At 40.6% G+C, this 14,587-nt stretch overlaps 1 protein-coding gene across 6 annotated transcripts in view; it reads left to right on the top strand.

Moving 5' to 3' along the window:
• TIAM2 (TIAM Rac1 associated GEF 2) overlaps positions 1–14,587 on the top strand; it is a 457,180-nt gene that overhangs the window by 329,758 nt on the left and 112,835 nt on the right. For 5 of the 6 annotated variants that reach the window (XM_082250259.1, XM_082250257.1, XM_082250260.1 and 2 more), the window contains one exon: positions 7,098–7,262. In XM_082250259.1, the coding sequence (XP_082106385.1) occupies positions 7,098–7,262 (165 nt within the window). Of the gene's footprint in view, positions 1–7,097; positions 7,263–14,471; positions 14,551–14,587 lie in introns of those variants that run through there. The other variant, XM_082250262.1, reaches the window with a different exon arrangement.

Below are 14,587 nucleotides of genomic sequence, written 5' to 3'. Positions count from 1 at the left end.
ACAATGACCAACATATGGTGGGAGTGCCCAAAAATACAAAAATATTAGCAGGGGTATGGCAACTTATTGAAGAGATTACGGGTATAAAGATCCCTGACGACCCGTGGTGTTGCTTATTCCATAATACTAGCAAAACTAAAAAACAGTATAAGGGCTCTTTCACACGAGCGATCCGATCAGATCCGCCTGTCAGTTTTTTAGGCGGATCTGATCGGATCCTCCATGCAGCTCTATAGGGGAAGCGGATGTCAGCGGAGACACCTCCGCTGACACCCGCTGCCATTTGTATCCAACCCTGTCTGTGAAATCCGGACGGATGGAAACCCTATTTTTCCATCCTCTCAGGGATCGGATCGGATGAGAGCGGACAGGCGGTCCGCTCTCATCCGATCCCCCATAGAGAGCAGCGGGAGCTGTGACACCTCCCTCTCCGCACTGCAAGCAGAGACGGAGCTGTCATCCGTCGGCTCAGCGGGGATCAGCGGATCGATCCCCGCTGAGCAGCACGGATCCGCCTATGGAGGCGGACCGTGTGAAAGAGCCCTAAGAGTACAGGGTTTCCTTTTCTCCTAAATGCAGCCAAAGGAGTAAGTAAAAAAAAATGGTTAGAACTAGGACCCACAATAAGGGAATGGTTTAGGATGGTGGTATATATATACAACGTGGAATATCTGAGTAGAAGAAAAGAAGTAGAGACAGAAATATTTCATGAAATCTGGAAAAGGTGGACAGATTTAAAAAAAAAAAAAGAAAACAGTAAATATGCAGAGATTTGTAAGGAATATGAAGTTAGGGGGGGGGGGCAGAGATGAGAGAGGGAAGGAGCTGGCAAATGGGGGTATGGGGGGGGGGGAGAAATTATGAATCTGCCTGTGACGGAAAATGTTTTTTTTTTTTTGTAGATTTTGTATATTAAAAATAAATAAAAATTTTAAATATTAAAAAAAAACACAAATTATTTACTCTGTTTATTGGGGGCATAGAAAACCTTTGGGGTATTAGCCTTGCCAAGGAAGATGGAGACTATGCACAAAGCAGAAAGGATATGCCTCTCTCTCAGTGTGCTATACCTCACTTCACAGGAAGCAATGGTCCTAGGAGATAGTTTTTTTTTTTTTTTTGAGATTTACGTGTTTTTTTTTTTTTTTTACCTCTCCTTTTTACCTTTCCTTTCTTTCATCTCTGGTATGGCTAGGGTTGCCACCTCATCCCTTTAAAACCAAACACATATTAATTGCACAGGTTCTGTGACTGATTAACGTGATGAATAAACTCACTTAGTACCTTATCTACATTCAATTAGCCTCAGAACCTGTGTAAATAATATGTGTTTGGACTTAAAGGGATAAGGTGGCAACCCTAGGTATGGCTTTTTCTCTAATGCCTCGTACACACGCATCGATTATTGGCCATGATTTTTCGGCCAACGTCCGATCGGCCGATTTTCGGCTTGTTAGTATGATGCTTTCGACAACCGACTCCGACTTTTCGGCCGAATAAAATCTGGTGGTCAGTCAGTACAGATTTCGACAGACAAAAATCTGATGAGCAAGACTGGGCATGCTCAGAGAAGAAAAAACACATGGAAAGTAAACCAGCACATGACATCACTTCTGAAGTAGATTTTTTGTTGGCCGAGAAAATTCGTGTGCAGTCTAGGCACATTCCAACCAACAAAACACAACTTGGACAAAAGACGGCCGATCGGTCGGCCGATAATCGTTGCGTGTGTACGAGGCTAAACTCTCAAATCAGCTTATGGAAGGTTCACAGCTCTCTTCAACCCCTGCACTTGCTTTTTGGATTCCTCCCCCAGAGGCCTTAAAGCCACTCAGAGTTACTGAGAAAGTCACAGACTCTAAATCACATGTAAGGTGTACCAATATGGCCGACTTTTGGTCCAGACACTCCTACACGTTACATCCTGTATCACGTGACTTCATCAGGGAACCTTTCATTTAAAAGAAAATAAGAAGCTTATTGCACGTCATTTGAGTAGTTATAATTTTTAAACATCAAGTGTTACTGTAGATATCAAATGCTAATTTTACTCTGTGATTGGCCAGATTGGCAGTTTTCAAGGAAGTAAAATTATAAATAATTTTAGATATCAGTGGATCTGAAAGGAGAGAATATTCTGAGCCAACTTTAGCAGATTTATGTTTTATACAATTAAAAGTGCAATCCATTCAAAAGTGATGTTTTATTTGATGGATTGTGGTGTGCTGACTCACGACCTTGCCTTTTGGATGTCTCCAACAGCAAAGTCTTCCTGCACCTTCTGCTGCATTGGTCAAAAACTATAGCTAGGTGTACAGACCTAGAAACCCAAGAGCAGATATCTCAACAAAAAAAGTATGTAAAGCCAAAATGTTTCCTTTTCCTTAATTTGTTTTGGATAGAGCGGTGCATATGTGAGACTCCGATCAGTTTTTTTAATGTGTAGTGTGAGACATTTACCTTCACTTCTTGTCCCAGAGATGCAAAAGGAAGTAAGAGGAACTTTCTGAAGGGTGAGGGGAAATTAAACAGGTGTCTCCAGTCCAACTCCCCACCCCTTTTTCTGGATAAAAATATGAATTTCTCATTATTTGCTGTACCAACACTCTATCCACAATTAACCACTTAAGATCCGGATGATTTTCCTGCTCAAAGACCAGGGCCTATTTTGCGATTCGGCACTGCGTGAGTTTAACAGATAATTGCGCGGTCGTGCGACGCTGTACCCAAATGAAATTGACGTCCTTTTTTTTTCTCCACAAACAGAGCTTTCTTTTGGTGGTATTTGATCACCTGTGCGATTTTTACTTTTTGCACTATAAACAAAACATAACATAAACAATTTTTAAAAAAAAACAATATTTTTCACATTTTTTATATGAAATTCCCCCCCCCAAAAAATGTCAAAATCTAAATTTAACATTTTAGGCCAATTTGTTTTCTGCTACATATGTTTGGTATAAAAAATTTTTGATTGGTTTGCGCAAAAGTTATTGCATTTACTAACTAAGGGAAAGATTTATGTCATTTTTATTGTTTTTTTTTTTTTAACTAGTAATGGTGGCGATCTGCGATTTTTTTGGGGGACTGCGACATTGCGGCAGACAGATCCGACCCCTGACTAACATTTTTGACACTTTTGGGGGTATCAGTGACATTACTACAGTAATCAGTGCTATACATATGCACTGTTACTGTAAAAAAATGACACTGGCAGGGAAGGGGTTAACTTTATTAGTGATCAAGGGGTTAAGTGTGTCCCTACGGGCGTGATTCTAACTGTAATGGGGCGTGGCTAGTTATTTAACCACAGAGACATACGATCCTACATAGCAGGATCGTGTAGTCTCTGCAGTTAGATCAGGGAGAATGACAGGCGGCTTTGTTTACATTTGCCGCCTGCCTTTCTCCCTCTCCCCCGGGAGATTGCGGGTGACCGGCGGACATCGGAACATGTCAGGGAACGAGCGGGGGTGGGAGCGCGCCTACAGCGGCGCTCGCTCGCCCCTTAGAGGCTCGTAGGCGCCCGACGTAGCCCTACGTCGGTTTGCCTGTACGGGGCTGACTGCCGCAGTAAATAGTCGTGCGGTGGTCAGCAAGTGGTTAAAGTGTTACTAAACCCAGGACCCTGCATTTACTATATCTGATCTCCCACAGTACACAGAACAATGAAATGCAATTATTTTAGTAAATATAAACTGCTTAATACCTTTACTCATCAGCAGTTAGGGCAGTCTTGTGACTTCTATCAGTGTCCAGCCAAGCGGTGGTTAAAGCTTGTAGGGGGAGTTTTCTGACTGTCCTATGGGACTGCAGGACCCCTGACCCTCTGTCTGGACAGTGCTGATTGGCCCTGTGCTGATCACATGCACTCTCCCAAGAAAAAAAAAAACCTCTCTAGCAATACACACCAAACTAAACATGCGCAGCCTGACTCCATAGACTCTGTGTTATCAGGAAATTATTAGGGGACAGTGGAAGACAGGATCAAAACAGCCTTTTTTACACAATGCAGAGGATTAACCCCTTAGGTTCTGCAGTGAGTATAACAAGCATGCTTTACTGCATATACAGACTGATTTTACTGTTGTTTGTTTAGTAACACTAAGAAAGTTCTGACTTTACATAAACTTTAAAAATCAATATACTTTTTGTTTACCCCTTCTGCAAGAAGCATATGATTTGTTATATCTTGTCTATAACAAGAAATTTGTACTCGCCGAAGGTTTTTTCTGGGCGCGCCCCTTTGCCAAACAAATTTAGTTATTACCCTTTTGATACTTTTAGGAATCCACACTGAGGAATTACGGAGAACATAACAGGAGCAGGGGCAGGATTATCATTTTGAGAAGATTTATTTTGCCAATTAGTGAGAGAGGGAAGTTTTCTCCAGACATTTAGCTGTTGTTTAATGAAGGAGATTAAGGGCAAACATCCAAGGAAACAAAGGGGAGCATGAAACCTGTTTGATTGGAGGATATTAGTTGGTGGGGGACAGTGGTGGGTCTGGTAGCCAGTGTTTTTGATCCTTGTTAAGGAGGGAGATAGACCTGTAAGATGCACACAACAAAGGGTCCTTATCAGGCTTGGTGAGTAACACCAAGTTCATATTCCTATGAATGTGTATTTGTGTTTTAAAGAGGCCATTTAATACTTGTTTTTTTGGATACAGCACCAAACATATTAGTTTCGTGTAATGGCGGGTATCCCATACCTGCATGTGGCTGCTCCTGTTAAAATTCCTCCCTTCGTGCTACTTTCATAGCTTCCAGATATTGCCCTGAGCTGCTACCTTCTGGTGCTGTATGCGTTAACAGCAGCCGCTTCTAGTGTGAAGAGTTGAGCAGTTTGCCCGCCACCTTCTGTCCTGTCCAGCACTCAGAGACCTCTTAGTACTACTTTCCCACAATGCATTGCATTCTGTGAATGGCGGAAAATCAGATGAATGACAGGATCTCTACTGCATTTAATACTTGTTTTTTTGGATACAGCACCAAACATATTAGTTTCGTGTAATGGCGGGTATCCCATACCTGCATGTGGCTGCTCCTGTTAAAATTCCTCCCTTCGTGCTACTTTCATAGCTTCCAGATATTGCCCTGAGCTGCTACCTTCTGGTGCTGTATGCGTTAACAGCAGCCGCTTCTAGTGTGAAGAGTTGAGCAGTTTGCCCGCCACCTTCTGTCCTGTCCAGCACTCAGAGACCTCTTAGTACTACTTTCCCACAATGCATTGCATTCTGTGAATGGCGGAAAATCAGATGAATGACAGGATCTCTACTGCATTGCACTGTGTGAAGATAATAGTATGAAGTCTCTACATGGTGAAGGAGGCTGGCAAGCCTTGCAAACTCTTAACTTTAAAGTGGACTGAAAGGGATTGATTTACTAAAGGCAAAATGACTGCACATTGCAAAGTGTAAGGATAAACAGAACAGGAAGGTGCAGCCATCTAAGTGTACCTCTTTATTGATAAATCACATGTAATAAAAAAGGATTGCACTCGCAAAGTGTGGAAATTGGGCATGCAAAGTTCTCATCCTCCTCCGGATAAACCAGATGACAGTCATGTGGATCCCATAGAGGTATCAAGGTCTGCTTCCTGCTGTATCCAGTGGATTCACAAATTGCTGGTCTGTGTGGAATAGCCCTACAAGCAGGCAGGGCTATTGTGATGGCGTCACAAAATGGGCGGTGAAGTTGGTGGCACTGTTGCTGTTGTTGTTTCACCACCCATTTTGTGACGCCATCACTGCCCGATGTCGGTTAACACGATCTCCATACTGGCTTGCGTTCCAACCTGGTTATGGCTGTTCACGGCGCTTAGCTGCACTGCTCTCTTCTCATACTTGGAGATCCAGAGCTTGTAGGGTTATTCCACACAGACCAGCAATTTGTGAATCCACCGGATACATCTATGGGATCCACATGACTGTCATCTGGTTTATCTGGAGGAGGATGAGAACTTTGCACTTAGATGGCTGCGCCTTCCTGTTCCCCTGTTCCATTTATCTTTACAGTTTGCAAGAGGCTCCAATACCCTCATAAAAGAAGTGCTGCAGCAGTCAACACAAGTGAAATTTTTTATGAAATTTCCCAATGGACTCCTAAAGACCCCCCCCCCCCCCTTTTTATTTTTTTTTTTTAATACAGGCATTTTCTTTTTGAGGCTTCCTAATATTCTGTTTGCACTGAGAGTTGATTTACTTGTTTTTGCACATTGCAAAGTGCAGTTGCATTCTGGAAGTGCAGTTACTCCAGAGCTTTATAAATGAGGTAACCTTCACTTAGCAAAGAAGACCCAATCACCTGCAAGTAAAAAAAAAAAAAAAAACAGCATTTTCGCTTGCACATGATTGGATGGTAGAAGTCAGCAGAGCTTCTGCACATTTACTAAGCACTGGAGCAACTGCACTCTGCAAAGTGCACAGTCTAATTTGCCTTTAGTAAATCAACCCCATTGAGAGCTCAAAGTAAATCATTGTTAACCTTTTGTTTGTAACTTTGGGTAATGCTGAGAAAGCAAGAAACAATTCTAATGATCATCATAACACAGGGTCAGGACAGACAGGAGACAAATGTACAGCGAAATCCAAGGTACAAGGCAAGGCTTAAACCTGAAAGCAAGAAAGACAGATAAGAGAACCAAAGAACACAGAGAATCAGAAGGAACATTTTGCTCAGGCACTGTTCCAGTGCAGTGAGTAATGCTTGCTGTCTAGTGTCGTCACTGGCACTCTCGAACATGCCTGTGCTGCTTTCTGTACATTAGCCAGCAGATGGCGCGGGGGCGCTTCTAGGATTTCTGCACTGTGCCATGTGAGAAAGATGCCAGGGCTGCCAGTAGCCACATTAAAAGGCAAATGTGGAGTCAATGGCTCCTTACAAGCCAATATCCTTGTTTGGTATGAAGTAATTTTTGACTGTATGTTTAATCTGTTATAATGAATATGCTGCTGCATAATAGGTGGTCGTGTCATTATTCCTTGTTCCATAGTGCCATCTACTGGGAAGTACATTAAAACACTTTTAATGGAGGATACTTTTTTCTATTTCATAGGCAGCACATAACTCTTAATCTCTTTTTTTTCTTCTCAGCATGTTGATGAGTTGATGAATATCTATACCTCAGTTCCTGAAGACACACACAAAGAAAGTTCTTGGGAAATACCTATATTTATTCATTTTTATGACAACCATGATGTTACAGTTAACCTCAGACCGGAACACAGGGTAGAAGACATCTTAAATTTGGCTTGTAAAGTAAGTAGCTAAACAGGTAACACGCTACATATATTAAACATTTGAGAATCCATTCTTTTTCTAGAAAACTGTACATTTAAAAAGTACTAATAATAGAATTAATATAAAAAAGAAACAAGTCAAAGTATGTAAAAGCCTTAGGGTAGGAATGTGCCTCTGTTGCTCGTAGAAGCAAATCATTTCCCCTTTATTCAAAGAAGGCAAAAAGCAAATTCTGATGTGTCAAAGGGAATCTGCAAGCAATACTGGAATTTGTATATGATGTATGTAAATGTAATGCATTGTGTTGGTGATAATAGCACACAGCTATGTTAGATAATTATACATAGGCTTCTACACTTAAGGCCCGTACACACGTGCAGATTGTCGGCCGAAAGGATTCGGCCGACGACCGATCGGCCGATTTTCGGCTTGTTAGTATGATGCTGCCGACAGCCGACAGCGCACTTTCGGCCGAACAGAATCTGTCGTGCAAGCATTAAAATTTTTGTATGCCGACACCAGAACGGCCTATTGTTCGCCAGTCAGTACAGATTTTGGCCGACAGACAGCAGATTTGCAAGACTGGGCATGCTCAGAAAAGAAAAAACACAGGGAAAGTTAACCATCACATGACATCACTTCTGCAGTCGGCTGTTGTTGGCGGACAAAATTCGTGTGCAGTCTTTTGCAGTTTTCAGCGGACACGACAGCCCGGGGACAAAAGACGGCCGATCGTTCGGCCGACGATCGGTACGTGTGTACGGGGCTTTAGGGTTTACCTTTTAAAGATCTGTCATTTAAATTGAAATAGGCAGGAGAGAAGATTAATGAATGCACATTACTGCTTGTATTCACACACACACACACACACACAGGTATTTATATATATATATATATATATATATATATATATATATATATATATATATATATATATATATATATATATATATATATATATATATACACACACACACACACACACACACACACACACACACAGGTATTTATATATATATATATATATATATATATATATATATATACACACACACACACACACACACACACACACACACATATATATATTATATATACACACACACATACATACATACACACACACACACATTTATACATACACACACACACACATTTATATACAGTATATAGGTAAAGGCACACAGGTACTGCTATAACAGGGTATACCTTTGTGTGTACCTTTGTACCAGCTATGTAACCCAGGCCCTCTTAATTAGTATTTCAACCATGTTTTCTGGATCTATCTGGTGCGTAGCTCTTGCACGATGAATGATGCTTGCTAAATGATTAGAATTCTTTGCTTAAGAAGAATGTTTGAAGGTATAGAAGTGTATAGGTCACAGCGTTTTGCCATAACTGATTATTTACTAGCTAGATCAACCATAATTTGCTATAACCACCTTTTTTTCAGCAATAGGAAGCAATGAGGACTTCAAATTATAGTCTCACATCAGAATATAGCTGAATTAATCTTTCAAACTTCGTGAATTAAACCTAGTCAGGGTTAATGGTGGCACTTTTTACAGCTCCATGTAGCTGAAGTGTGCATATGCAAATTTAAATTAAGTAAAAATTAAGTAATTAAGTAAAGAAAAAAAAATTGAAAATGAAAGTGTACCACTTTTGCACATAGCATAATTCTTGTATTCTAGAAGGCATTGTACTGGTGCTTCAACGTGTTGTGAAACATTTACCAATAAAGATGTAGTAGTAGTACTCAATTTCCATGAATGATACAACCAATCAGAAGTGATAACAAGCATGCTATGGCATTGGAACTGCACCTTACTATAGCAGATTTATTAAATATTTTTTTTTTTCAAAGGTAAATATATATTTTTTTAATGTTATGTAGTCTTTTCTCTGGCCAGTAGGTGGAGCTCTAATGCCCTTTTCACATCATTAGCATGAATGTGAAGTTTCCGTCAGACAAATGGAGCTGCAAAGCAAGCTGTTCTACTGTACTGCCTTTTCAGATAACGACAATACATTTTGTTGTGTATTAAATGTTTATTTGTTAAAACACATTTGTATACAGGTAGTGAAATAAACAGAATTAAGACAACAGTTTAAAAAATGTAAAAATCTCAGAAAATGCAACTTAAATAACACTGACCCAAACACACAATTTTCCTTTAAATCAGTGATGATGAGCTAGTGCAGTAATCTACAGCAACTAATGAGATATCAGTTTATTCTATTCAGGTAAGATGACTTGTATGCGCTTACACATTTTGCACTCGGGCCCTGTACATTCTGTGTTTTGAAAAGGAGTGATTGTTAACCTAGTTCCGTCCACTAGATGGCAGACAAAATTCAGTTTCATTTTATGATATCTGGGATAGCAATTACTTGTGCTGCAGTTTCATTTCAATTAATAGAATATAATTGCCTGTGCAGATTAAGAACATTGTAATTATGGCTTGAAATTCATGCATGCAAAGGTGAAATGAGATAGAACCTAAATGTACATGGTCAAAGACTGAGCATTATATTCATCCGGCTTTTTAACGAAGAACTCTGGGGAACGGTGTTTGCATTTAAACTGCCTCCTTAACGATATTTCTTATAGAAATAACAACCCTATTATTGTGGAAACGTGTTTTTGGGGGTATCTTCAAGTATCTCCAATACTTTATTCACGCTATTGCATTTAAATGATAAAATTAAACTTTAATATGTATATTGATGTGTGTTTATAGTATTTTCTACTAGAAAAATACTATAGTATTTTATAGTTTTGCTACAACGCATATCAACACACCTGTAAAGAGCTATTGATTAGATGCAGAACAGTTCAGTTATACAGCAGATCTTTGGCTTTCCTCCTCATCTGAACGAACTACAGGCAGCCCTAAGTTATACAGAAATAAATAAAACGTGGCATCCCTTGCTTCTCTAGAGATGAAACTATCTTTTTTAGATTCTAGATGATGGTGTGCCTACATCAAGCAGATTATTTGCAGCATAATAAAAAAATCAAAACTAAAACACACACATTCTCAAGATACGGGGATGCTGGAATATACAAAACTCCCCTCGCTCATCTCCCCAAAGATCATCTAGGGAAGCCTTTCTCAACCTTTTCAACATGGAGGAACCCTTGAGCTAACTTTCTGGTCTCAGGAAACATTCTATATCTACAACTCTTGATACATCATTGTGATGGTCAATGGGAAAAGTACTCCTTCCACTTGTGGTCACTTTGAATAATTACCCCCTTGACGATAGCTAAAAAGATCAATGGTGTCAGTGAAGACATATCTTAGAGGCAGAAATTGCTGTTTGTTTAAGGAACCCTGGTTGAGAAACCCTGATCTAGAGTGTATCTGTACATATATAAATGCATATGTATTGAATGTTTAAAGTCTGACTATTTAAACAAGTCTACTAAAATCTTTAGTAAAAGGTGAAAGATTTATTAGATCTGAAGAGTTTAACAGTGTTGCTTGTAATGCTTTGAGACACCATTTTAACTAAATATATTAATAAACTAAAATGTATAAATCTTTTGCAATCTAAAGTAAATGTTCCTTAAAAATATATGCTATATTTTTAGCTATGATGCTAACATTTTCAAATCTCATCTGAAAATAATGGTCACTTTTAAAAGTCTCTTAGGGCCCTTTCACACAGTCCGTCTGTCAGACGGACTCCGTTTATCTCAGCGGGGGATTGATCCGCCGATCCCCCGCTGAGCAGGAGGATGACAGCTGTTCTCCGTGCTGTGTGCAGAGACACAGCTGTCAGGTCCCCATGCATCTCTATGGGGGTCGTCCGTTCTCATCCGATCTGATCCGATCCACTGGACGGATGGAAAATAGGGTTTCCATCCGTCCAGATTTTACGGATCGGATCAGATGTCAGCGGACATGTCTCTGCTGACATCCAATGCCCCATAGACATGCATGGGGTGTCCGTTCAGATCCGCCTGTCCGTTTTTTTGGCGGATCTGAACGGTCATCCGCCTGTGTATTTTAATAATTTTTAATATTTTAAATGCTTACTTAGAACATTCCATAAACAACTTTGCATTTTCCTGCATTGTGCCTTTGCTCCCGCCATATCATAGCCCTCTCCACTTCTCGGAGTGTCTATTTACTGACTGGCCTGGCAAAGTTCTACACCCCCACCCCCAAATCACTTCTCTACATAACTTTTTATGTAGCTGCTGTGGTAGGAGAAAACGGGGAAACTATAGAGTGTCACTTAAGCGACAGCTCTGACTCAACTGGGGATAGAGATATAGAGGGGATTTACTAAAACTGGAGAGTGCAAAATCTGGCACAGCTCTGCATGGAAGCCAATCAGCTTCCAGGTTGTTTGTTTTTTTGTCAAAGCTTAATTGGACAAGCTGAAGTTAGAAGCAGATTGGCTACCATGCAGAGCTGCACTAGATTTTCCACTCTCCGGTTTTAGTAAATCAACTCCAAAGTATTCAAGATGCTTTAAAGAAGCAGTCTAAGATTTTTGGGATGTCTATAAGGGATGCTTTTACAGGTAAATAACATGCAATAATATATGTTAAATGCACATATAATCTTATGGGAAGATTGTTGTTGAAATGTATGGTCTGGTGATAGGGTCTGTTTAAGCTCTTCAGTGCACAGCACATCAAGAAGTTCCAGGACTGCTGTTGATGCATCATCTTCTCATTTGAAAAGAACATCTGATAGTCTTTTGAAGTGCTGAGCGGACCTTTTTTTCTTTATTTGTCTTGGAAAGTGTTGTGTTATTGAGCCTTTTATGACCCAACTAATTACTGCTTTTGATGTATACACTATATTGTCAAAAGTATTCAGTGCCTTTAAACGCACATGAACTTTAATGGCACCCGAGCCTTTTTGCGTATGGTTCAATATTGAGTTGGCCCATCTTTTGCAGCTATAACAGCTTCAACTCTCCTGGGAAGGCTGTCCACAATGTTTAGGAGTGTGTCTATGGGAATGTTTGACCATTCTTCCAAAAGCACATTTGTGAGTTCAGGCACTGATGTGGGACGGGAAGGCCTGGCGGACAGTCTCTGCTCTGATTCATCCCAAAGATGTTCTATCAGGCTGGGGTCAGGACTCTGAGCAGGCCAGTCAAGTACCTCCACCCCAAACTCGCTCATCCATGTCTTTATGGACCTTGCTTTGTGCACTGGTGCGCCGTCATGTTGGAACAGGAAGGGGCCATCCTAAAACTGTTCCAACAAAGTTGGGAGCATGAAATTGTCCAAAATGTCTTGGTATGCTCATGCTTTAAGAGTTCCCTTCACTGGAAGAATCCCAACCCCTGAAAAACAACTCCACACCATAATCATCCCCTCCAAACGATTTGGACCAGTGCACAAAGCAAGGTCCATAAAGATATGGATGAGTAAGTTTGGGATGGAGGAACTCAATTGGCTTGTGTAGAGTCCGGACCTCAACCTGATAGAACACCTTTGGGATGAATTAGAGCAGAGACTGCGAGCCAGGCTCTCTCGTCCAACAGGGTCCTGACCTCAACCCGATAGAACACCTTTTGGGATAAATTAAAGCATAGACTGCGAGCCAGGCCTTCTCTCCAACATCAGTGCCTGACCTCACAAATGCGCTTCTGAAAGAATGGCCAAACATTGCCATAGACACACTCCTAAACCTTGTGGACAGCCTTCCCAGAAGAGTTAAAGCTGTTATAGCTGCAAAGGGTGGGCCAACTCAATATTGAACCCTACAGACTAAGACTGGGATGCCATTAAATTTTATGTGCGTGTAAAGGCAGGCATCCCAATACTTTTGAAATAATAGTGTAGGTCAGACCCAGAAAGAAAGTTCTTTGTGTTTACAACAAAATAAGACATGCATTTGTTATACCCCAAATGTCTTTTTACTGGGAGTGTCTATCAGGCAAAAGACTTAGATAACACAATTTTAGCCTAGACCCTTGTTAACCCTTCAAACAATTAGCATGATGCTCAAATATTACAAATTTTGCAGCATAAAAAAAACAACCTTTTCTGCTGTATAAAAACAAAAATGCCTACTTTCACCAGCTAAACATGACCAAAGACTGAAATGCAAGCAAACATCTACACACCCGGTTTACTGGATAATAGATTTGTATCCTCTGTCTGTCCAGGTCTGAGATTTAGGCTATAATTTATGCCTGTGCAAAGGCCACGTTTTCCCGCACGGGCATGCACAGATGTTCCGTTCATCATGCCGGCAGTCTTTCATTTCAGTTGACAGCCACGTCAGTGCTGGTGCACTGCCCTGAACGCACACTGTCTGTGTTTGGTGCTGTGCACCCGCACTCGCATGGCCGGTAAATTAGGAGCAGTGGCTGTGCCTGTGCAGCTATTGTGTCCCAATTTACATGAATGGGACTGCCTGTATGGGGATGAATGGAACACCTGTGCATCCCCTTGCAGGCACCATGTGGATGAGACCTTACAAAGCTGTGAATCACAGAACATCGCTTTATAGAAGGGAAGAAGACATGACTTTACTCTGCTACAGTTCAGTTACAATTAATAGTCTCCTCCCCACCCATACAATTAATAGTCTCCTTCCCACCCCTACAATTAATAGTCTCCTCCCCACCCCTACACTGGAATTGGGATGTAGAAGTGGAAGCAGCAGACTGATAAGCTCATCTCACATGCCTCACTCTGCTTTCTCCTCCTATCAGCATACTCCTTGCCCTGCAGCAAGACTTATTGGCTCTTTGTGCTGCTTGTCTTTTAATGAATACAGACCTGCATCATTTGAGTCTTTCATAACTGTCTGGATTTCAGCTTTAAAATAATACAATAAAATACTAAATACATATATTTTGAAGCAGGGAATACATATACATTACCCCATCTGTATTTTTGCACACCTATATGCCTTGTTGTTGAAAATGACCAGCTTATATCATTGTGCAGTAATAATGCTTGCTTATTGTATGATAACATCATCCTGCTCAGTAAGTCTGTGAAATTACTTTATTGCGTCTGCTATTTTTGTGTGCAGAATTTCTAGATCTGTGTAAGCTCACGTTGACTACATCCTACAAAATGTGGCTAAGAAAAGAGAGTGGCAAACAATGAATTGTTATTGTTAGCAGTCACTGACTGTGTCTGTGTTACATCTGTGCAGCAATGTAGCAGTAACTGTCTGATTTAAACATTTTTCTTTTTTCTGTCTTTTGTTTTCTGTGCTTGAAAGTTTATCATAAGCGGTGTGTATTGCTGCCTCCTTTCTTCTACATCTTTCCTGGTTATTTTTCCTCCTTACATTTCCTTACTGCTCTGGTGAGTGCAAGGAATCCTTAATTCATTTTGCACGCTG

The sequence above is a fragment of the Pelophylax lessonae genome (assembly GCF_965119305.1).
Source record: "Pelophylax lessonae genome assembly, chromosome: 3".
Taxonomy (NCBI): domain Eukaryota; kingdom Metazoa; phylum Chordata; class Amphibia; order Anura; family Ranidae; genus Pelophylax; species Pelophylax lessonae.
This window is presented reverse-complemented; position numbering and strand designations above follow the sequence as displayed.